This window comes from Diceros bicornis, chromosome 37 (assembly GCF_020826845.1).
Source record: "Diceros bicornis minor isolate mBicDic1 chromosome 37, mDicBic1.mat.cur, whole genome shotgun sequence".
Classification (NCBI taxonomy): Eukaryota; Metazoa; Chordata; class Mammalia; order Perissodactyla; family Rhinocerotidae; genus Diceros; species Diceros bicornis.
Genome location: NC_080776.1, coordinates 23,571,247 through 23,594,915, shown reverse-complemented (window position 1 = coordinate 23,594,915; position 23,669 = coordinate 23,571,247). Strand labels below are relative to the sequence as shown.

Below are 23,669 nucleotides of genomic sequence, written 5' to 3'. Positions count from 1 at the left end.
CAGTCACAAAAAGACGAATACTATATGATTCCATCCAAATGAGGTACTTAGAGTAGTCAAATTCAGAGAGCTAGAAAAAGTGGTATTACCAGGGGTTGGGGGAGGGAGAATGGGGAGTTAGTGTTTAATAAGGACAGAGTTTCAGTTTGGGAAGATGAGAAAGTTCTGGAGATTGGTTGCACAACAATGTGAATATACTTACACTCCTGAACTGTACACTTAAAAATGGCTAAGATGGTAAATTTTACATTATGTGTATTTTGCCATAATTAAAAAACAAAATAAAAAAACCAAACTCCTCTCCCACCTTGGAGATCTTTTCTTCAATATGACCATGACGTATTTCTGCGGCTTAACAGCATCACACGGTGGCTCCCTTTCCTATGGTTTCAGGAACTACAGCCCTATAGATGTGAGGACAGCCCAAGCGTAGGCCTAACTGTGCCCCCATTCATTTGTTCATTTAGCAAGACAGTGCTCGATGTGAGGGAGATGCTGGCAACAGGACCCAAAAGGTCTCTGGTTCCAAGGAGCTCCCAGTCTTGTGGGAGAATCAAGTCATGAAACAGGCCAAGAAAGCAAGAAGAGGGAGTAAGATGAGGGCACATGCAGCAGGGGGTCCGAACAGGCCTAGTGGAGGAGACTGCTGAGAGGCAGTGACATTTAAGACTGGACCAGAAGGATGAGCAGGAGTTAATCTGGCGAGGCGGAGGGGCAGGAAAGAATGTTCCTGGTGGAAGCTACTGCATTTGTTAGGACGTGGAGGCCAGAGAACATACCAAGTGTAAGAAACCAAAGAAAACTACCACGGCTGGGGGAAGGATGAGAGGTGACCTGAGGAAGTAAGCTGGGTCAGAGCAGGCGAGCCCAAGGGAGTGAGGACTCCATCCTAAGAGGAGTGGGCATCCTCTCCATCATCAAACATCTAAAAGAATCACAGGGAGGCACGCATGAGAGTTATAAGACGAAGTGAAGAGAACCACAGGAAGAACTGCTATTTCTGTACAGTGGACGGGTGCTGGAAAACTTGATGGGCAGGGTGCCACCCTAGAGGAATGGAGCAGACATGTAGGTCTGAAAGTTCCAGAGAGCTGTGTTTGGGAAACCATCTGTAAGTGTGACTTCTGAGGTCTTCCTGGACGAATTCCCAGGGAGGAGGGAAGGCAGAGACCGAGACCATGGTGGAGGAAGAGAAGCCAGCAGAGCAATCAGAGTAATCAACCTTGAAATGGGCTTAGCAACTTCCGCAGAGCGCCACCGAGTCCCAGGGCTCCAAAGAGCTGCCTCCAGGCCACCACGGTGGTGATGGAGCCGTGCCAGGATCGGAAACCACAACTGCAGGTTCCAGTCGAGGGCCCCTTCCACCTGCACACCAGAAGGAATTGACTGAGGGAGGAGCTGACGGAACACCTCAGAAACCAAAGAGGAAACAAATTTAAGACGGATGGAAGTAATGACGTTTTGGAGGATGCAGAGATCCAACACACGTTGATCTCCTTCTCTCTATAAAACAAATTAAAATGAAGTTCTGCCCGCAGTTGTGTGCGCATACACGTACGGCCTGTGTTCTTACGTGACAATACAGGTGTTGTAAGCTGCCTCAAAGCCTTTCCTGGAAAGAGGCAGAGCATTAAGTACGATCTGAAGCAGACAAAATTGATACATCCAGCTCCTTGAAGAGATGCTCACACCACTTGGCTGGAAGGCTGGGTTTGCCTGGGAACTGATCCGTTTGGATAACAGATGTGGTTGTTTCCAGGGGAAGCACAGAACACTTGTAGACTTGAGGACATGAGCTTCTGTCCCAACCTCGACAAAGCCCCGACGTGTAGGGCTTAGCCCTTTAGTCCCAATAACAGCACACAAACTTGAGATTTTTCCTGCTTCCCCAGCGCTGAGTCCTGCCACTCTTAGAAACTCCCAGAAATACCAGTTGCAGTTCGACATATTCTTCATGAATCCATCCCTGTTTGCCTGAAATAGGCACTCAGACTAGAACAGAAAAGGTTCATTTGTTGCTACAGAGCTCCAGATCTTTGCTCCTCGACATCTACATATTTTCCCAATCTACCTTTAAATGGTTTTGTTTTTTGGATTCCAGCAGTGTTTTTAGATTTTGTGGCATTTCTATAATGCCATGTGTGTGTGTGAGTTCTCCCCCAGCTCCAATGTAAGCTAATCTACACATAGGGAGGTCTAGTTGTACAACATGGTTAGTTTTCTTGCTCCCAATCTCACCGGAATTTTTCAAGCTGAGCCAGGATCATCAACGGTGAGGTTCAGAGCCCAGGCTGTCTAAGAGCAAAGACACTGCAGGAGCTATGCGACTTGATTCAATGTAACCCACACCAACTATCCTACGTGCCAGGCACACACTAGCCCTGGGCACATGCGGGGAACAGGGCACAGTCCTTGCCTTCAATTAGGCTACACTAGACAAGGCAGTAGACATGGAAAGCGCCAAAAGAGCTGGTCCACCTTGGAATCAGGAAGGGCGTGAAGGTCCACGTGCACGATGGACAGCAGCCTGGAAATGCAAGAAGCCAGACTGCAAAGGAATACACAGACTGAAGGACAGCTTGCAGCACCGTGGCTTAGAAAGGGGAAGCAAGATAGACAATCATTCATCATAAAATGAATTATGCTTACCCCGCTAGCGTGTCACAGACACAAGTCTGACATCGTTCTTGGTAAGAAAGGGAGGCCTGTCTTCTCAGGGTTATCGGTCATTCCATGACTCAAACGGTTCTACATCTGGAAATCTGGGCTTTGAATTTTTCCATTTAGTCGTCTAGATTCGAGCTAGTCTGACTTCTGCAACATTCTGGGGAAACCAAGCAAGAGTTTCTCCAAGTGCAACTCAATGTTCACCACCTCAAGAAATTTGAGGTCTGCTTTACAGGTGTGCCAAGCTGGCTCAAGGGACTGATCACAAATTCTTAGTGAATCCTCAATCCTCAATGTGAGGATTGTGTGTATTTTAAATGACAATTACCAGCAGCGGGTACAAGCAAGAGTTGCTGTTCTCACAGGATAGGTATCCTCCTTTTCCTTAAATTATTCCTTTTGAGAAGAATAACTACTTAGGAAATTATCTCAGATCTTTTTATTTTTGTATCAGTAAAGAAGTGGATTTTCTGTCTGATTTTGAAAGTAGAAATTTTCTGAAATCAGCATTCTGATGACAATTTAGAGAGTCTGAGTTTGACTCTATTGACTTGGAAAAAACAAACGTCAACAACATACTGAATCAAAGGCTTTGTGCAGCTGGAGAATCTAAGCCACTTGATTTGGAAAGGACCTGCCTAGGAATGAGCGTCCTGTGAGAAGGAGAAGTCCACTTCTGTACGTCCAGGAGAAACAAGAACACACAGAATGGGAAAGAAATCCTAGAAGGTTTTCAAAAGTGTGAGCAATTCATGCACATGTCAGCCAGGCATATCAGTCAGGTGTAGTCAGAAGGGGTGGGCTGTTCCCACCTGCCACACGTCCTTATGGGGAAGCCCAGGAGAGTCTTGCTGGGCAGGGCACTATCAAGTCCTTGGCTTGACTGTGTGGCTACGAGCTGACTCTTACAGGACCACTTAGGAATCCCACTGCACACACCTTTGTCAGCAGGAATTTCAGCCGTGCCCTCGACGGCTGCTGTCTCGAGACAGAAGACGAATGGGTGGCGATGCTGAACTGTGAAGCCCCCAGGTCCCAGTTCTTTCTCATTATCCTCTCCATTTTTCTATCAAGGTGCTCCCTAAGGCTCATATTTAAGTCCACAGAACAGGCTGCCCTTCACCCACCCCGACCGTGATCCAGCAAAGTGTCACAAAACCACAAGACACACATCCGTATCTCCCCCAAGAAAGAGCAGTAGTTAGGGCTTTTTAAAGGCCACGTAGACAGACAGTTTTTCAGAGAAACAAAAACACAGCCCACAGAGCAGCAGCAGCAGTCAACGGCTTGCTCCGTACTATCTCAGCCTTCTTCAAGTGCTTAGGGCTGTCTTCGCCAAACGCCAAGTGGAAATGAAGGAGCGGCGAAACTGGTCAGGCCTGGAGGGAGAGTGACCAAGGAGTCCCAGGCTGCCTGGACTTTCTGGGCTTAGCGCTGAATGTCCTGCATCCTGGGAACCCCTCAGTCCTGGGCAGACCGGGCCAGCTGGTCACCCTACTTGGAGCATCTACAAAACCAAAGCAGCTTCATTATTTTGGTGGAAGTTTCCATGTGTTATCTAAACTGGGTTATAGGTTTTATTTAACTTAAAACAGCATCTTGCGAGAGAAAGACGAATCAAGTGAACTGGGTTTTCTGGGCCCTGGTCTTCGTCTTAGCATGTAACTGATCCCACGCAGCAGCTCCAACTTTGAGATAGGCTTTTCCTTAGAAGTCCGAGGTACCGCATCAGCCTCAGTTTGCTAAGAGTTTTTGGTGAAAACTTCAGAGTCACATATTCTTAAGAGTCTGAAGTGACGTTAGAAGATAAGATCATCAAACTTCCCACCCAGTCAAAGGATTCTTTTTCCAGGTTTTCAGGGCAGACACTAACCAGCCAGTTTCTCAGTGTCCCCCTTAAAATGCACCCCCTGGAGCGATCAGGGTCTGGTCATGTACAGAGGGGAATGGCTGTGTGATCTGAAGCTTCACTGGCACGTTCTGGCTTCTGAAAAGGTGGGGCAGCCCAGGTCCCTATGGACCAGCTGCTGACATACTCGGTCATAGAGACAATGCTGTGGATTTGTACATTCCTGCAGCGCCCCCACTCTGGCCTGGGGCCTCTCCTCACTGTAACTGGAGTGCTCAGCTACCTGCCCGCCACTGGACCCCAGAACTATCACGGGCTCCCAGTGCGGGGACCACTGATCTTTAGGAACACCTACTGTTGAAATCCACCATCACTTCTCCCTTTTGTGCCCAAATGTCCTGCTCTATACCTGTAATGCAGGAGGTACGGGGACCCCATCAGCCCAAGACAGCCACTGCTGACGGTGCCCGAGCCTTCAGGGGAAGAGCTGAAGCAGGCGAGGAGGTGTGGCGGTGGGTGAAGGGTGGGGTTAAGACTCATGGAATGCAGGGTGCACAAATCTGGGGTCTGGAGGTATTGCTAATACCAACTTTTAGGGAACTTTCTCAGTCTGGGTCAGATGAATGTTTTGCCCATTTTCCCCTCTGATATCCAGAGAGACTATCACTCCCTATGATCTGGACACGCACAGGCAATTCCATCCCACTGCTCGCAGACAGAGGTTCTCTAAGAGAACCATTGACGGTTTTCAACAGCAGGAATCACGCCTCGGGCAATGAGGCTTCTTCCAACAATGTCTCTGCGGTACGAGGAAAGCCTGTGCTAACTAAACGACAGTGTGAGACCAAGCTGCGTAGAGAGACCAAGGACTGTCGGTCTCCTAAATAGTCTGTGCAGGAACTCAGCTTGGGGCACAGGGTGAAAGAAAGACACTTCTAGGATGATGCCACAAAACTGGGTAGACTATGGGCTTGGGAAGAAGATGTGACTAGAAGGAAGGACGCAAGAAGGGAAATCTGAAGTGATGGTGCCAGCGGGAAGTGATCTCCTGGTGCCACCACCCTGAGGTCCCTTGCTAATAAACTGCATGTAGCACTTGCTCGAGTCCTGAGCGGGCGGCAGCCCAGCATTAGGGCGCTTCCCTGGCAGCTGACCCATCCAAAGCGCACAGAGAGCCTGTCAGCCTCGCGCCAACCCCACCACCTGCTGCAAAGCCAGGTGTCTCCAACTCATGACTGGCAGCCCGTTTCTGTCGCCGCGGTTTCAAAGAGCATGGCATTCAGCTGGATTCCACAAGCTCAGCGCACCGCCGGGGCCACACACCAACTGTTTGTTTTGTCAAGAGCCCGGGTTTGTTTTCTACCACACCAATATCTGCAGAACATCTGCTCAGGATTGAAACTTGTGGTTTGCGTCCAAAGGATGATCTTTGACATAAACACTTCCATGGACACCTGTGTAATAAGGAAACCGTATCTGTTTCCTTAAGGACTGTAACTGACCTCCTCTGGGAGATCTTGTTTTACAGGGCATCCAATGAAGACATTTGAAAAGAAGGGTTTTTTTTTTAGCAAGTTTAGGAAATGGTCAGTCTCCTGCTCCCACACGCTCAAAGGAAGTTATAGCTACAGCCTTCTGCTGCATCTTTTCCAAGCAAACGTCTGAGAAAAACTGGCATTGCCTGGAGCGCGCAGGAGCCGAGGTGGTGAGACAGCAGGATGGAGCAGGGAGAGGCTAGTGGGGCGGCTCTGTCCTCCAGCAGCAAACGCTGCACCTTTCTCAGTCAACTCTTGGCCCTTGCCTGCCTGTCTGTCCAGGAGCACTGGTTGGGGTGCTCACCTGGGAATTTAATTTGGAGGAGAGTCCAGCCTTACAGGCCATGCTATTTGACACAGGTGGCCAATACTCCTGAGCACTTTGAACTTTTCCTGAAGGGATCATAAAGAAGGGATTGCAATAAAATGATTAAGGGTCCTCACATGCCGGCCCATTTCTATGTGAACTTGATTTAATCGTTTACTCTTCATCTTCCTCGTGTGCAAGATCCCACCCAGCTCCCTGGGTTTAACATGATCACCAAGTCAGAGGTCGCTAGTGATAGAGTCAGGGCCAGAGAGCAGCACACGTGTGGACAGGACATACATGTCTGGGCCGGGCAGAAGAGAGCCACATGGCTACACGTACATGTTGGTTTTGAAGGGGCTGCTGTGGGCCTCGCATAGCATCTGTTTGAATCTTACATGTTGGATGCATCCCCAAGCCTGGTGCTCTCAAGCCCCCGACCCCCATCCCATTATAGAAGTTTTATCTTATAGAATCCCATCCTCAAAAAAGTACGCTGGTTTCCTTTGGGTAAATAAATTACCTAAGCATTGAAAGTCAGTGGTATACACCAGGAGCTGGCACAGCTGCTCCACTATTGATAAACACTTAAATCTTTGTAGAAAATTCTACCCAAAGTGTCATATTGTTTAGGCAGGTTCTTTTCCTTGGCTCTCTGGAGAGGAATAGGCTGTAGGCTCTGCTATTTGAAATCAGTGCAGACTCCCTGCTCTGTGGCCAGTAACAGAGTGATGACCAACAATAATGACATCCAAAGCCACCAATGTGGACAGATTTCCCCAATATTCAACCACTTATGTCATCACTGCATGTGGCCAATGAACTCATTGTCACCTTAGTGGTCTTTATGCCACAATATATCTTGGTGATAACCTAGGAAGTGGGTGTTACAGTGCAATCAGTGTTTAAGTGAGATCATTTGGTTCAGTCAACTTTTGAAATTTTCCAGACCAAAATAATCGGGCCATTCTTCATGGCGTAGAATTTTGAGATTTGAATCAGCAAAACATCTGCATGCTCCCAAATTTCTTATTAAGAAAAGTCTGGACCCTGTCCATGGGCATCCTCTTGAATACCTCTTCCTATTTTGAACCAAAGAATGCCAGACTAACTCAGCTGTTGGGGCTCTGTAGCTCCCCAACAACCTGGAAGAGAAGAGACTCACTCCAGGGACCTGTCAGAGAATACACCTGGAACCCACGGCCCCTCCAAACTTTCACCCAAAGCTTGGTAGTGAAAATAAAATCAAGGAAGGATTACAATGAAGGTCATGCCATCTCTCCATGCTCTAGCAGTTAATCCATTCCAAGATTAAGCCACTCCCTTAAGGAACTATGCACCTGCATTAATAATCTCAGTTCCCAGGAGACTGGCATTAACTGCGCTGCACTTTAAAATGACATTGGCTCTTGCTTGCGATACAATTATGTAACAGAGCCCCACTGTGCTCCTTGCCTGGATAGCCATGCATACACGTTAAAAAAAAAAAAAAAAAGATGGAATTGGCAAACACTGAGGGATATCACAAGAAGAAGCCTGGTTGGAGGATTTTTGAAGAACTGATTGTGATCATATAACCAAGAGGTTGGGATGAACAGAAAGTAGGCGTCGGTCCTCCTATAGGAATTTTCCAGTACACACTGTTACAATTTCTCCCTTTGGCAAGAAGTAGCAAATGTCCCTCTGTTTGAGCCTGGGCTCAGCAGGTGAGTGGAAGGTGACTTGAAATTATCATCATGCAGATCTTACTTTTTACTGGTCAGTGAGCCTTAGTGAGAAGAATATTTTGATTACACGTCTCTAAGGAACAGAAAGCAGCTGGGTCAATAATCAGACTTTTGCTTTCAGACAGGGTCTTAGAAAGAACTAAGCCAGGGAGACGGCAGCCTCCCTGCTGAACACCTGCTTTTTAGTGTGGTTCAAAGAGTGAGCCACTGCTGTAAGACAAGGGGGAAGAAGGCAATTCACTCCAGGAAGCAAATTAAACAAGGACATCACTTGTAACCTATCCTATTGGGGGAAAAAATGTATATATGTGTATACACATACATTTGTATGTACATATATATACTTTTTTTTTAAAGGTAAATTTTCATCAGAGTGCAGGGAAAGCGCCCTCTGGTATATTGCCGGAGGCGATACACTGATACACTCTTTCCAGAAATTTGGCAACATATACCAAAGGTCATACAAACACACATAGTCTTTAACTCAGGAAGCCTATTGCTAAGAATCCATCTCAGGGAAATGAACAAGGGTACAGAGTTGTAAATAGAGGATGCTGATCAGTTACTTATACTAGTAAAAATAATTCAAAGTAAATTTATTTGCCAAATGTCCATTTTGGAGACACTGTTAAATCAATTAGGGTACATCTGCACAGTGAATATTACATAACCATGAAAAATGGTGGTGTACAAGCATATTTGCTGACATGCTAAGGTGCGTATGGTCTATCCTTATCTGGGAAAGCAGCCCACAGACGGCATGCACACGGTGACCGTGCTTGTGGAAGGAAAAAGCTCATATGCATAGAAATGCCTGGGAGCATACACCCCAAAATGTAGCAGTAATGCTCTCCAGGTGGTATTTGGGGAGTGATTTAAATTTTCTTCAATATGCTTATTTCTAACTTCTTGTCAATGACTGTGCAATTTTTTTAAAGTATTTAAAAAATTTAAAATTATAAACTTAACACAGTGATATAATCGAATGACCAGCTAACACTATATATTCTAATCTACACATTTATCTACATCAAGACAGAGAAACATCACGCAAGATTCACGGAATGTGTTGTTATGGAACTATAACTAACACCCACCTTCAGATTTTATCAAGGCTTTCTAAAAGAACTCACTATGGGTAGAATGTCTGCATTTCCCCCCCAAAATAAAATTAATTCTGTATTTTAATCTATCTTATATAAATCACCAAGACAGAACATTTTATTAACACATAAAGTTTCTGTTTCCTTATGAACTGCTATGTGTTTGTTTTTGACAATAAAAACTGAGTTATGAATTGCATTTATCTTATTGTGTTTGTTCTCAGCTGCTGAGAGCTGAATTCTGGGTTCCAATGTCGTTGTTTCCTTTATCTTAGATTTTGAGATAGATGCTGTCTTCTCTCCTTTCTCTTTTACTATTTCTTCCTGTCTTTTTACTCTCATTTAAGATTTTATCTCATCTGTGCCTTTTATTGTAATTCTTTGTAGAATCAGAGAGCTACAGATTGACTGTTAGGGACATGGTTTACCGGAGTGTAAGGGCCATATTCTTTATCTCATGATGGAGCAGGAGACCCAGTACTACTTTAACTTCAGAGGGGAGAGGCTTGACCGGGGTTAGGACCCCCATCCACCCCGCCAACACCCACGGTGTACACGCTGAGGTCCATGCCTGCTGATTGTTCGGAGGGGGAGACACTCACATGTAAACTGGGGTGATAGGTCAGCACGCCATTGTCACACAGGGTGACGTATTTCTTCTTCCACTCTTTGTTCAGTGACTTGCCACTTCGCTTCAACAGCATGCCCTGTAAGGAAAAAGGAGCCAAATATAAAGTCCAGTGTAAATTAAAAAAAAAAAAAAAAGGTAGGCACATAGGTAATTTTAAAAAGTTTAAACTTTTATCTTTGTCATCTTAAAATGGAAATTACACTCATTGTTACCTTGGTAATTTGGTTTCCTCCTCTTTTATATACAACATATATATTCAACAAACTTCCTTTTGTGTGTATGTGTGTGTAGAACTTAACTTTGTGATACTCATGATACTATGAGATGCGCCATTGGTTCAAAAATATAATACAAATCATCGTGACGTGCTCCATTATACCTCTCCTATAACCCAGTTATAAGTGCACGTGGAACGTCTAAAGGTATAACGAAACCTAAATTTTCTTTTCTAAAAATAAGACATTAACCACATTCTTACTTCATGATATTTACAACTGAGAACATTTTACAGTTTTTCATTTCAGATTTTTAATTTATTAAAAAATGAAATTCCATTTGGACACTTAGTAATAGCATTTAATAGATGAATCGTGTATAATTTACTTTAATCTATTTTTAATGAAAGCATATTAGGGCTTCTTGAAAACCGTTCAAAAATTGAAACCAACACACTTTTGAAGCAGGTTTAATCCAGTCTTCCTTAGATGACTGATGAGAATTTATTCTTGTTTCAACGGCCAATTCCCAGCAAACCTTCCACCCTGTCTCGAGGCTTTCCTGGGATAAGAAAGTGGACGGCAGCACTGAGCTCTGCCAGGCCCCAAACCTTCACCTCACACCTTCTCTCACCTGTCGGGGCTTCACGCCTTCTGAGTTCAGGAATTTCAACTTGAGCTTTCATATCTGGATTCTTCTAACTCCTGTCCACGTAAAATAAGGAAAATGGAATAGCCTCCTTACTTGCCCTTCCTCTGGCTGTCTGTTTATAAACTCACGTGGTCATAATCGTGATTGAGAAAGCGTAAGACTAACGCTGATTAATGCAGCTGGACTGATGCAGAAGGAAAGTTGTAAGTCTGAAATAGAATTCAACACCTTGAAGAAGCAGAGCGCCCATGAGTCTCCTTGGGAATTTTTACCACCCTCCATTGACCTCCTAATTCTGCTATCCCTCAGGAACCACAACACTAGAAAAGATCAAGTAAGCATCTTTATGTGATAATTAAGTCCAGGTTCCAATTAATTACCAATATTGTGACAATACTGTTTTTTATACCAAATTTCATGAATATAATGGATTATGAGCCAGCTGGGGACTCTGGCCACCATTTAAACATTGTTTCTGGGGGAAAATATTTCGGAGTTTGAAGCAACTCACAGGTGAACTTTTTGGAAGATCATTTCTTTGCAAGTTCTTATTATTTAAAGAAAAGCATGTGACATAACGGGGCGTCCCTTGATTTCTTAGAATCTAAACCAATCTAAACCAAATATGGCACTGAGATCAAGAAAGAGAACCAGGCCCAGAGGAAAACGTTGATTACAAACCCAGGTGATAGTACAAGTTTCATTGCATGGTGAGAACTAACAGGAGAGGGCGGTCATCCGTGGTGATGTGGTGATGCAATAAACAACAACTGCTTAAAATCATTAAATTCCCCCCCCCCAACGCATTTCTAAGATTTCTAAACTTAGCATAACAAAACCTCACATAAGTTTCCTGTGGGCTCACATTTTTCCACCATCCATTCCTGATGGAATTCCCACAAGACCAGGGGCAGGGGTCACCTTGGTGTTACGGGTAGCCGCTCGGGGCTTCAGAAAGCTTTGTTCCTCCCCGCTCAAACAGAATGCAGCCCGCAGCTCACACCCCTGGGCTCCATGCAGACAGATGGATACCACTCTTTCCAGCCAGCATGTGGGTACTGCCATGAGCAAATCCTACACTCGTGATTATCCTCTCCCCAGCGTGAGCTGCAAGGACTTAATTCTCAAGAGGATAGAGGGAAACAGCTCAAACAGGAGTCGATGTGAAGAGATGACATCATCGGGGAACTAAACTAGGCTGATTTGTTTTGGTACTAGGACACTGTCTTGGGGAAAGAAAATCCAAATCTTGACAATCTTAAATAAATTCTATGGGTCACCTTGGAGGATAATCTTTGGTTACATGTACCATTCAAATGCTGCAAAAGTCTGCGGGGCCTGAAGGACACCCTGGCGTCCTAGGAGCTGTATTTCTGCCCTTTAGCCTTGGCCCCAGCTGGGTTTACTACCCGAACCCCCAACCTCCCAAAAGACTGCTGTGGAGACTGAGCAGATCAACCGCCCTGCTCCCCACCTCACAGCAGCACCCAAGTCAGGCACGCCCAGCTGCCAGTGTGCGGCAGAGCGGGAGCAGGTAAGCTGCCCTTCTCTGCAAGTGGCCTGAGCGCTAACGCGTTGATGCATTTCTAAGCATTGTCAGGTTCACTTGCTCACCTGCTCCCCATAAGCAACAGGTCTGGGGGAGCAGAGTTATTACGGCTCCCTCGTTCCAGACAAGACTGAGCCTCAGAGGTAAGGGAACTTGTCAGCGGGAAGTGCCAGGACCAGCCACCCTGCCACCTTCATTCCTGCCACTACGCTGGGCTACTTGTGGGCAATGACCACACTAGTCAAACCTTCAAGTGTCCCCCTACTGCCTGGCTGAAAGCCTTCAGTCCTGAACCACCCACTCCTCCTTCCAGAGCACAAACACCAAACCTGAAAGGGGGGGGTGTCGCTCAGGACCTGGCAGGCTCCTCTAGCCCGATACCTCTCCTGAGAGGGCGATGGGAGTCCATGCTTGTAGGGACCAAACAGTACTATACTGTACATTCACACAGGGAGGGAACAGACAAGCATGACTCCACTGTGAGCAAATTCAAATATATTCCTTACAATATGTTGTGTACAGGGGCTGGCCCGGTGGCATAGTGGTTAGGTTTGCGCGCTCTGCTTCGGTGGCCCGGGGTTCGCAGTTTTGGATCCTGGGCGCGGACCGACGCATCGCTTATCAAGGCATGCTGTGGCAGGCATCCCATGTATAAAGTGGAGGAAGATGGGCACGCATGTTGGCCCAGGGCCAGTCTTCCTCAGCAAAAAGAGGAGGATTGGCAACGGATGTTAGCTCAGGGCTAATCTTCCTCACCAAAAAAAAAATGTGTATGGATCCAGAGGAATGGATTTCTGTTTGCTAAATCTTAGGGTACCTAGGGATGCTCTAAACTCTGAGTGTCTTTGAGAAAGACGAAAGAGAACAGGACGAGGATTTATGGAAGCAAATCTCAACCCTACGAAAAAATTCCAGGAGTGGGGTGATCAGGACTGTTGCAAACCTGAGAAGGCTTGTTTAATGGGGTGGAGTACTTCAGCTAGGACACAGCAGGACCACACGTTCCCATGAGTGGGGCCCCAGACTGCGTGATCCAGCGACCCTGCAGAGAACGTAGGGTCTGTGTCTGTGCTGCCAGATTTCCTGATTATGCAAGAGAAGGAGAAAAACTGGAGTTTCATGTAATGGCTCCCTACTTAAAATACTGGCAACAGATTATACACTATTTGCATGTAATACAGGTCAAACCAAACACGTCTGCAGGCCAGATGCACGCAGGCTTTAGGTTTGCGACCTTTGGCCAAGAGTCATCAGAAGAAGATGGTGGGATCTGCATGGAGGCGCTGGACCTCCCACAGCTGGGCCACTTGGGACCTCCGTCCTGTCACACTGACAACAGCCATCCGCAGACCCGCATTTCCTCGAAGGGCCGGTCCCAAGAAAGCCCAGGACTGTGGAGTTAGTGCCCACAGCTCTCCGACCTCAGGGTCCACGTCTGCACTAACACGTGTAAACCTTTAAAAAAGTTAGCCAAAACACCAGCAGATATTAGCAAACTGTATACTGTCTCTCTAGAAATGATAAAAAGAGCCTCATCCTGAAAAGTATGCTGAGACACAAGTTTTCTGATGAGTTAAGGCGTGTGGCTGGGGATTCCAAGGCGGCAAGAAAGACGAATTTCTGTAATCATAGGTTCAATTGGACTACAAATGAGGACACCCAGGAAACAGCTTCTGTGGATTAAAAATGTGTTTTCTTTTGCTTTTTTTTTTGGCACTTAAATTAATTCTGAACACTGATAACAATGATTTTTTAAGCGTATTTGTACCAAATGAGAATCACAGAACTTCAGAGTCTAAAGAGACACCTGAAGTTAAACCATTCTGTCCTGAATCTGCTAAACTAACATTTTTGCCTGATCCCTCCCTGGGGTTGCCCAGTCCCTGCTTGGGCATGCCTATGGACAGTGAACCCATGATCTGGACAGCCCAAGCTGCCTGAGCAGGAGTCCACTGCCCTCCGGGGGAGGGGAGCCTGGTTCATAACTCTGGAGCTGCAGCAAGAGAGTAGAGCCTCTCCCCAACAAGCCCTTAGGGACCAAGGACAGCCACCACAGAGCCCCAGTGAGATGTCTTGTCACATGGCCACACAAGCCAAGCCCCGCTTAGTTCCAAACTCTTCCCAAAGCAAAAGGCTCCAGTTGCTCTGCCACTATGGGACTCTCCTCTGAACACAGTCAGCATCCCCCAAAGCACCGAAGGAGGAGAGTGAACCATTGCCTCCCTTTGGGACAAACTTCTACTGATGCAACCATAACACTCCAGCACCCTGGCAGCCCCTCACTGTACCAGGCTGAACCCCCTAGACTGTACCCCCTACACTTCTGTCTTCCCAAACTTACATGCTTTCTACTCTAAGTACCAAGAAAACGGAAAACCCTAAAAACAGTTCATTTTAAACTTTTAAAGAACATGAAGCCATGAGCCCACTAGCTAGAAGATGACAGAGGCCGGAAGGCTCTCTGCCAGAGACACACGGGTAGGCAGTTCCCATCAGCGAGTGCAAATGGCCCTTATGATTTTAAGTCTCTTTGATTCTGTGTAACCCAGGGCAAAACGGCATGGCAGAATGTCAAAATGCATACTTGGCCTATCTTTCAGATGCCACTTTCATACATGTAAAAACCATCTTTCACTTAAGATTGTTTCTCGCTGACCAGCTATCAGAGCGTGGACATCAATTACAGTTAACGTTTTATGTGACTTTCATGTGGATTATGCATCTACTTAAAAAAATTTTTATTTCAAAACGATATTGGGTCCATCGTGAGCCAGGTGCTGCTCTCAGAGCCTTACAAGTGTTAACCCACTGAAAGCTCCTGGTGACCTGATATAAGTGATGACTATGATTATCCTATTTTACAGCTGAGGCCACTGAGGTAGAGAGGTTGTGTAACTTGCCCAACACACACAGCCAGCCTGGTAGCTGGTCTCAAGATGGCTCCCAACGCGCCAACCTTCACGATATTCATGCACCTGTGTAAATCATCCCACACTAACTCGGGGATACTTTAACAACTCACTTTAACAACAGAATCAGCCCAAGTGACACTATCTACACTGGTTTTAAACCTTAACAAACCCGGCAGCTTCCACTTTGGGGAGCTCTTACGGAGAAGCCACCTGTGCTCTGTCCATAGTCCTGACCCACTGAATTATGAGAAATAATAAAAAAATAGTTTTCTCAAATCACTAAGGTTTGGGGTATGCAACAATATAAGAACAACATCCTGTACTACTGTAACAAAAATAAAAAGCTTGAGGCATTGGCTTGGAACAGGCAGGTGGCTGAGGCTGGCAGGGACTTAACAGCCCCGAATGGAGGCTGGAAGGAGAGGGAGGAAAACGAGACTGGAGGGTGGAGAAAGGAGGCCCGAATTGTGCACGGGCAGACCATCAGCAGACCTGCTGTCTGCAGGAACATACAGCATAGCCAGGGTGCCTGGTCAACCTGTGGGCCTGGCTACGGGGACTTCTGAGCAGAATGCTGAATGTGCTACAGGTTCTGATAAAATCTGGGAGAAGTAAGAGGAGTTCATGGGAGTTTTCGAGCAGAATTAGAAAAAAATATTTACAATTTGAAAACTACGAGAAAAATGGTTTCTCATTCCCAGCTTCTCCTGCTAATACAAAACTCGCAGAGTAAGAACTGGCCTAGGAACAAAGATCAAATCCCGAGGATGCTGGTAGATGTGATCTCAGAATGAAGACCCATCAATGGTGAGGCAGTTTGACCCCCTTCATGAGAACTCAGAAAGAGGTAAGGCAGGACCTCACAGACCCTTCCAATTAGAGAAGATCTGTGGATCAGAGATAGGGATGTGTGGATTGGCCTTTGTCTAGTAGGATGGATTATAATTCAATACAAAGGACACCCACAAGGTTTTTAAAGGAATTATACTATGTTGGACTAAAAGGCACAGAGAAAGTTCAGAATGAAAAGAAGCATCTGGGCCCTCCACCTAAGTACAGTAGGAAGCAGGCTGCAAAAGATACACAGTTGTCAACACAGGTCATTTCTTATGGAAAAGGTCTACTCAGACGGCAGAGCCCAGGGTCAAGGAGATGCCCTCCAGGGAGCAGAACACTCTCTGTGCCCAGAGCAGGGCGGGTTAGCAGCATGTGCCTGGCTGCCTTGAGAGCTGCTATGGACCAGTAACTACTACAGGTCTTCTGTCCCCCTGTCAGCACTGTGTGTGTATGCATGTGTTAGTGTGCATCTGCATAGGTGTGTGTGTGTGTGTGTGCAAGATAACTTGTCTCTTGAGTACCCTCGTCTTCAGATAGAAAGGATGGTACCTGAGGTGCCCCATCCATATGGGTACCTGATGTAGATGACAATCCTGCACTTTAAGCCTGAGCTGGATACCATGATAGGATGAGACCTTATGGATCTAGGGATGGGATGAGGGTCCACATGGGTATTTTGCATGTGGGAGGGCAGATTGAAGTAGCTAGTCTCCAAAGATGACCCTCAAAAAACCAGCTCCCTGTGTGGTCCCCGGCCTTCTGACTCAATGTAACCAGCAGAACATGGTGGAAATTATGCTGTGCCCATTCTGGCTGAAGCCTTAAGAAGGTCTGGCAGCTCCTGTTTTTATGCCCTTGGGAGCCCTACCAGCCTTGAAAGAAGTCGAATGATTCTGCTGGGGAGACTGTGACAGGGAGAGACCCTGAGACTACATGGAGGAGAACCGAGGTCTCGGATATATGACTGCCCTTGACCTGTTGGCATCAGCCCCCAGCTGTCTGAGCCACGTTTGCTGAGGCACCGATACGTGAATGCAGAAATGATCTTGGATGCTCCAGCCCTAGAAAGCATCTTGTGGAACAGAGATGAGCTCTCTGCAATATGCCTGGTCCAAAGTCCTGACCCCGAGAATCATGAGAAATAATAAAATAGTCATTGTTTTAAACCACTATGAGTTGGGTTAACTACCAGCAGTAGATAACCAACGCAGGAGGAAGAGCCAGGAGCAACGGTCTACACTCACAACCCTGACACTATGCTGCCTCTCTGTGAACCCTTTCACCCTCCAGAGCAATTTTAAAGCTTTCACATCTTTTACTTGTTTGCATAGTAAGAAATTTAAGGGCTTTGTGACATCTCAAAGATTCCTCTTATCTTACTTGGAAATGGCAAATGTCGATCTAATTGCTACCACCTAGTTAATTTATTGACACATCAGAAAGACTGTGAACTACAGCCAACATATCAGGATTCCAGGCAGGCACTACTGGCTTTTTTGCTCAAGGAACTTTTTCTATGGTGGAGCAAACAGCAGAATTGTCTTTTGGCTGCAATCTCTTTATTAGCCATGTGTATTCTTTGCCCAGTCCCAAGAGGTCATTGAAAGCCAAAAGCAATGTTAAGTGAACAAGCTTTAAATAACTTACAAAGTTAATGTAACGAATGGAAGTGCTATCTGAAATCCATCACTCAGTGCTGGCTACAGCCCCAAGCTGTGATAAAACACCACTCATAAATTTATATTAAAACTTTGCTCGATAGCAATTATTTACCAACAAAGATTTACTGACTGCATTAAAGACTGGGGGTCTTAACCAGGCAAATCAGTCTCCGTTTCGAGTTTGAGGGACCGAGTGGCGCTGGTGTCTGCCAGCACAGAGGGAACATTTAATGGCCGGGTCCTATGCGGCAACGGAGCAACAGCGGCTGCAGGCTGCTCCACGTACAGATCAGATCATCAACAGGCACATCCACGAAGCGCTGATCTTTTCTCTCGAGGCAGCATTGCTCATCTGCTTTAACAGCCACTGGAGGCCATGCATGCATTTGACTGCAAGTAAAGGCGAGTCCATGTTTGATTTAACAGGGATATAAATTGAATTATCCCGCTGTTCTTGAGGGGTGCCAAGAGCTTCCTAATTACCAAGTTGAAAGAGACAATAGTTTTTCCATGGTTTAAATACATCCACACAAGTTCAGAAATGTTTCATGTTTCCACTGCTAAAAAAAAAGCAAGGTTAGAGTCTTTCTTTGGTTCTATAATGAACACCTGTTAATGGTTCCTCAGTGTCTTATGATCCGCATTCCAAATACTTTTGAACAGATTCTCATTACAGCAGTTAAAGGTTTCTATGAATTTCTAAAATGTCGCAGAGAAAAGCAGGCGTCTTTAACTGAGAGCCAGAGTATGAATACCAATCATTCAATTTCCACATTTGTGCTTATTACTTTTATTCTAATCAAGATTTTTTCTGTAACATGTATTAAACGTGTGGTTTACTTATATTAATTGACTTCAAAAAAACATTAGAAAAGGGCATTTGGGTGGGTGGTAGGTGGATGGAATTTCATCATTAGAAATTGGGGAAATAAAGGGGTCGTTGGTACAAGGAGCTCAGATATTCTTCTCCCAAGGCACGGGCTCCCTGTGGAAAATGGTCTATCCAGGTGCTGCTCCCTGCTGTGTCTCTTCCAGAATGAAAACTTATCCATCCTGTTCCTGCTCTCTAGTTACAGCTAAGCTGTCCCTTGCAGATAACATATACACACTTCACCAAGAACATGCCTGGACCCAAACGTGTGGACATTCAGACAGTGTCTGTGGAGGGGGGTAGAGACTGCACAGGCCTGCTCCTCGCACCCCTCCATCACTTACACATGGACCAGCACTGACGTGGGGAAACTCCGCATCCTGAGTGTCCCATGTAAAATCCCGAGCATGGCACTCACTCCTGTTTCACAGGAACCCTCAATGCCAGTGCACTCTAACATGGACTGCAGTGTTGGGAAGCCTACAGGACTGGGGCTGGCAAAGTCTGGCCAGTGAGCCAAACCTAATCTTCTGCCTGTTTTTGTAAATAAAGTTTAATAGGAACACAGGCATGTTCATTCGTACGTATGGCTGCTTTCACCCTGCACTGGCAGAGGTCAGCAGTTACAGGAGAGATCAGGTGACTTGCAAAGCCTAAAATACTTCCTATCTGGCCCTCTACAGAAAAAGGTTGTTGAGCCCTGCTCTAGGATATGAAACTATGTAGAAGCAATCAGCAGCCATCACCTTTATTTAAAATTGGCAAATTCTTTCTCCCTTTCTTGCCTCCTCCACTTCCTCCCCACATCCTGGGGAACACCTCCTTACCCTTAGCCCTGAGCTGCAAGGTCACAGGCTCTGGGCTTCCATAACCTCTACTGCAACAAGTATCACCTGGATCTTTAGATAAGGCTGTCATGGGCTGGATCACTTCCCCCCAAATTCCTATGTTGATGTCCTAACCCCCAGCACCTCAGAATGTGACTGTATTTGGAGATGGGGCCTTTAAAGAGGTCATTAAGGTTAAATGAGCCCATTAGGATGGGCCCTAATCCAATATGACTGGTGTCCTTACAAGAAGAGGGCATTAGACACAGACACACACAGAGGGAAGACCATGTGAAGACACAGGGAGAAGGCGCCATCTACAAGCCAAGGAGAGAGGCCTCAGAAGGAACCAACTCTGCCGACACCTTGATCTTGGACTTCCAGCCTCCAGAATTGTGAGAAAATAAATGTCTGTTGTGTCAGCCCCTCAGTCGGGGGTACTGTGTTACGGCAGCCCTAGCAGACTAATATGATGGTGTATGAATAGGCTGTGAGTTGCTATAGGACAGAGAAATGGTCTCATTGGCAGCATGCCTATGGCACCCAGCACAGCAGGTGGTACAATGCCAGATGTCACCACACACGCCCTACAGGTCCCCAAGTCACATCTGTATCTTTAGCTCTCACTTTCCCACTCCCTTGAGTCTCCCCTCTCATTCCCAACTGGTGGCCCTTCCCTGACTGTCTATTAGGCACCTCAAATCCAGCATACTGCAAACAGACACATGGATCGTCTCTCCACAAGGACCAGGAATTCTGGGGGCCAGGACTGTCTGAGCTGGCTCTGGCTCCCACATATCCACATCAGCTCCTGGCACATGGTCAGTCCTGATAACTACCTTAATTTATAGCCACTTTTAGTTCTAAAATGTCTCCAAAATCTCCAAATATCAATGCAACACATCCAAAACCTAAAATCAAAAATGAAGGGAGAGGGAGTACTATGCTGTCACTTAATTAAAATGCCATCAAGTCACATCTGTATGAGTGATGCAGACATTACAGGGCACAAGGTTTAACAGAAAAAAAGCGAGTGTAACAAAAATGACAAGACTATGGATCAACACAGCTTGTGATTCAAGGTGTAGAAAATACTCTTTAAGAAGTAAATTAAATAACGGAATCATTCACTGTGTATAAGAAAATAATCCTAATTAACTGGTTTCCCCAGATCCTCCTCAAATGGAAAACTTCTAGCAAATTCACATACATGATGCTTGGATGTAGGTTTTGGTAAAAGGAGATGGACCAGACAATTCAACCAGCACATGCGAGCTCTGCCATGACTACACCGTTTTAACTTTCTATCTAGTTTAAAGTGTTTCCATAGAAATAGCAGGAAGCCCCCTTAACTGAACTCTTTTTTTTTTTTAATAGTCATATTGTCTCCCTACCCCTCCTCCAGAGGATCTATTATACCACAAATGGAGGCTTTTCTCCCAGCTGGTTCTGTACTGGGGAGGGCGTTGGGGGAGGGGGCGACGGGAAGGGGAGATGATTCTGGATCTTTAACCGGCTTCCTCGTGACCCCCTCCCCTTCCTGGTTAGTAATATTTCTGTCATTCTGCCAGGTTGTAGGGTACAGAGGGTTACACTTTAATTGAGCTGTCAGCATCTCCAACAATCCTATAAAGCCCCGATTATGCACGGCGGGGTTAGTGACACACTTGTTATTGTGGATGCCCTATTTGCGAAACCCAAACCTGCGCCACACACAGGTCAGCTCACCCGCGCGACCTTCCTGTCATTAGCCGCGTCTATTCCTACCTCACCGCTGAGAAAATCACACGGCCCGGGCTTCAAAGAGCCGGCCGGGACTGGATTCGACCAGGAGCTAATCACCCACAAATCCAGCTCAAATGGCAATAATTGGCTAAACTGCTCCCCTCTCCAGAGCTCAGCAGTAATTTGGGATAATAAAGAAAAGAATTATTCAGCTAACTGCCCCGAAATGCATGCTTTGTGACCGACACACTTCACATTTTAATAATGATGGACACGGAATCCAATTTAATACCGCGTCAACTGGATAACAAGACCAAGAACGACGATGGAGAAGGGAGAAAAGTTTCTCAGGCTTTTTTCCCCCTTTTTAAAAACCAGGTTGACTCTGAGTGACGCTGAAGAGATTTATACTTCACAGCAGGTCTAGCCGGAATGATTAAGATCCAGCCAGGACAAAATGAATTCTAAACACGGGTGCAAAAAAACAATGGAGTTGCTATATATTGGCATACTAAACAGTAACAACAATAAAAAAACACCTCCCTCATGAAAAGAAAAAAAAAGAAAGTATTTTTCCAGCAGGACTGACAGATTCTTTCTTGAGTTTTCTAGTTAATATTATCTCTTGATCGTCTCGTTTTTCTTTCTTTTACCCGGCCTCTTTCTGTCACAAGGTTTTCAGCAGCAGGGACGGCAGTATCTGCAGTTAACGGCTGCGGGTGACACCTCCGAGGGCCACCCCTCAATACTGACTGTGGTCTGGGACTCCGTGGGCCGCGCAGTGGAGCGGAGCCCCTCAATCACCTTCCTGCTGCCCGTCCTCTCCTCCCACCCAGACTGCCCAGAGGCGAGAACCACAAACAAAACCAACGGGCGCTCAACACGGTCTGGGAACGGACTCCGCTCAGAGTCAGGGAGACTTCTCCTTTAGCTACAGGAAAATAAACTGAATTCAATCGCCTGCCTAGGAAGCCAGTACACCCAGGTGTTCAGGCGGGTCACAGAGGGAGGACGGGGATGGAGGGGCCAAATCCTTTTGTGTGAGGGGGCGCTTTTCACAAAATACAAGCAAGTACATAGTGACACGTGGACATGGCAGAGAGGAATTCCTGTAAATGCAACAATAAAACACCGGCTGCTGCTTCTTTATTCAAGCAAATGATCCCAAAGCCACCCACCATCACAGATATCATACATGCTAAGGCAACTCGTTATTAGAGCATGTGTGCACAGCACGCATGTGCATGGGAGTTGGACCCGGTAAGAGTCAAAAGCTAATGCATCAGGTAAGCTACGAAGTAGGTTTTTATAACTATGTAAACTATTTAGAAGTCTTCTGCATGGGATATTTTCTTCTCCCCTAACTAATACTTATAAATATGTTTTTCTTGAAATACACTCTTCTGGCTTCCCTCTAGTTTCTCTCTCACATGTCTGCCAATTGCTCACCTACCTGACTCCTGAATGCTACCACTGCTCAGAGCTCGTGTCTTTCCAGGTGATACTCATCCACAACCGGGGACAGTACTACCTGGGGTCCCACAGGTAGCCTGACCTATGCAGAGTTGAGCTCCTCGTCACCCCACACCGTGGCTTCTCCAGCATTGATGTATTGGTGAGAGAGCTGAGGCTAACCACAGTGCACTCACTCCCAGCCCCCCGTGTTCCCTGGGCCCAGAAAACCCACCTCCCGCTGCCTCCCCACCTCCTCAGCCAGCGTCTCCTGGTCAGTTTCAGTACTCCCTTGTCTGGACCTGCTCTGTCCAGTAAGGTCACCACCAGCCCCATGTGACAACTGAGGCCTTGACCTGTGGTCAGTTCTAAGTGAGATGTGCTGTAGGTGCAAACCACACACCAGATTCCAAAGGCATAGCAGGGAGAAAAAGATAACTTTTTATATTGATTACATGCTGAAATGATTAAATTTTGGATCTACTTGGTTAAATAAAACATACTATTAAAATTAATTGCACTTGGCTCTTTTTACTCTTTCTCATATGGCTACCAAAAGAAAACTGAACTTGTCTATGTGGTTGGCTTTCCATTTCTATTTGACAATGCTGTCCAGACCATATCAGATCCTTCCCTGTCTGGCTCCTTAGCTTCTGCATCGCTAGCTTAACAATGGTAGGGACCATTCTCATCTCGTCTATTTTTGTTTTCTGCAACCCAACAAATAACAAATGTCTAAAAAATGCTTGTTGAGGGGCCGGCCCGGTGGCGCAAGCGGTTAAGTGCGCGCGCTCCACTGCGGCGGCCCGGGGTTCGCTGGTTCGGATCCCGGGCGCGCACCGACGCACTGCTTGGTAAGCCATGCTGTGGCAGCATCCCATATAAAGTGGAGGAAGATGGGCACAGATGTTAGCCCAGGGCCGTCTTCCTCAGCAAAAAAAGAGGAGAATTGGCGGATGTTAGCTCAGGGCTGATCTCCTCCAAAAAAAAAAAAAAATGCTTGTTGAATGTATGAACAAATAGCTGAACGATTATAACCACTACCATGAATGGTAAAAGGTTTCATGGAGATTAAATCATTGTGCAAAGTAATATGACCAGTGAGAAGTAAAACCCGAATTTGAATTCACATTTTCTCGAGGGCTCCAA

General features: G+C 46.1%; 1 protein-coding gene across 12 annotated transcripts in view; it reads right to left on the bottom strand.

Moving 5' to 3' along the window:
* Positions 1-23,669, bottom strand: part of AGAP1 (ArfGAP with GTPase domain, ankyrin repeat and PH domain 1) — a 561,575-nt gene that overhangs the window by 200,996 nt on the left and 336,910 nt on the right. For all 12 annotated transcript variants that reach the window (XR_009217063.1, XM_058533270.1, XM_058533272.1 and 9 more), the window contains one exon: positions 9,791-9,895. Coding sequence is in view for 11 of the 12 variants with exons in the window: in XM_058533270.1 (XP_058389253.1) it covers positions 9,791-9,895 (105 nt within the window). In the remaining variant the exon portion in view is untranslated. The remainder of the gene's footprint in view (positions 1-9,790; positions 9,896-23,669) is intronic.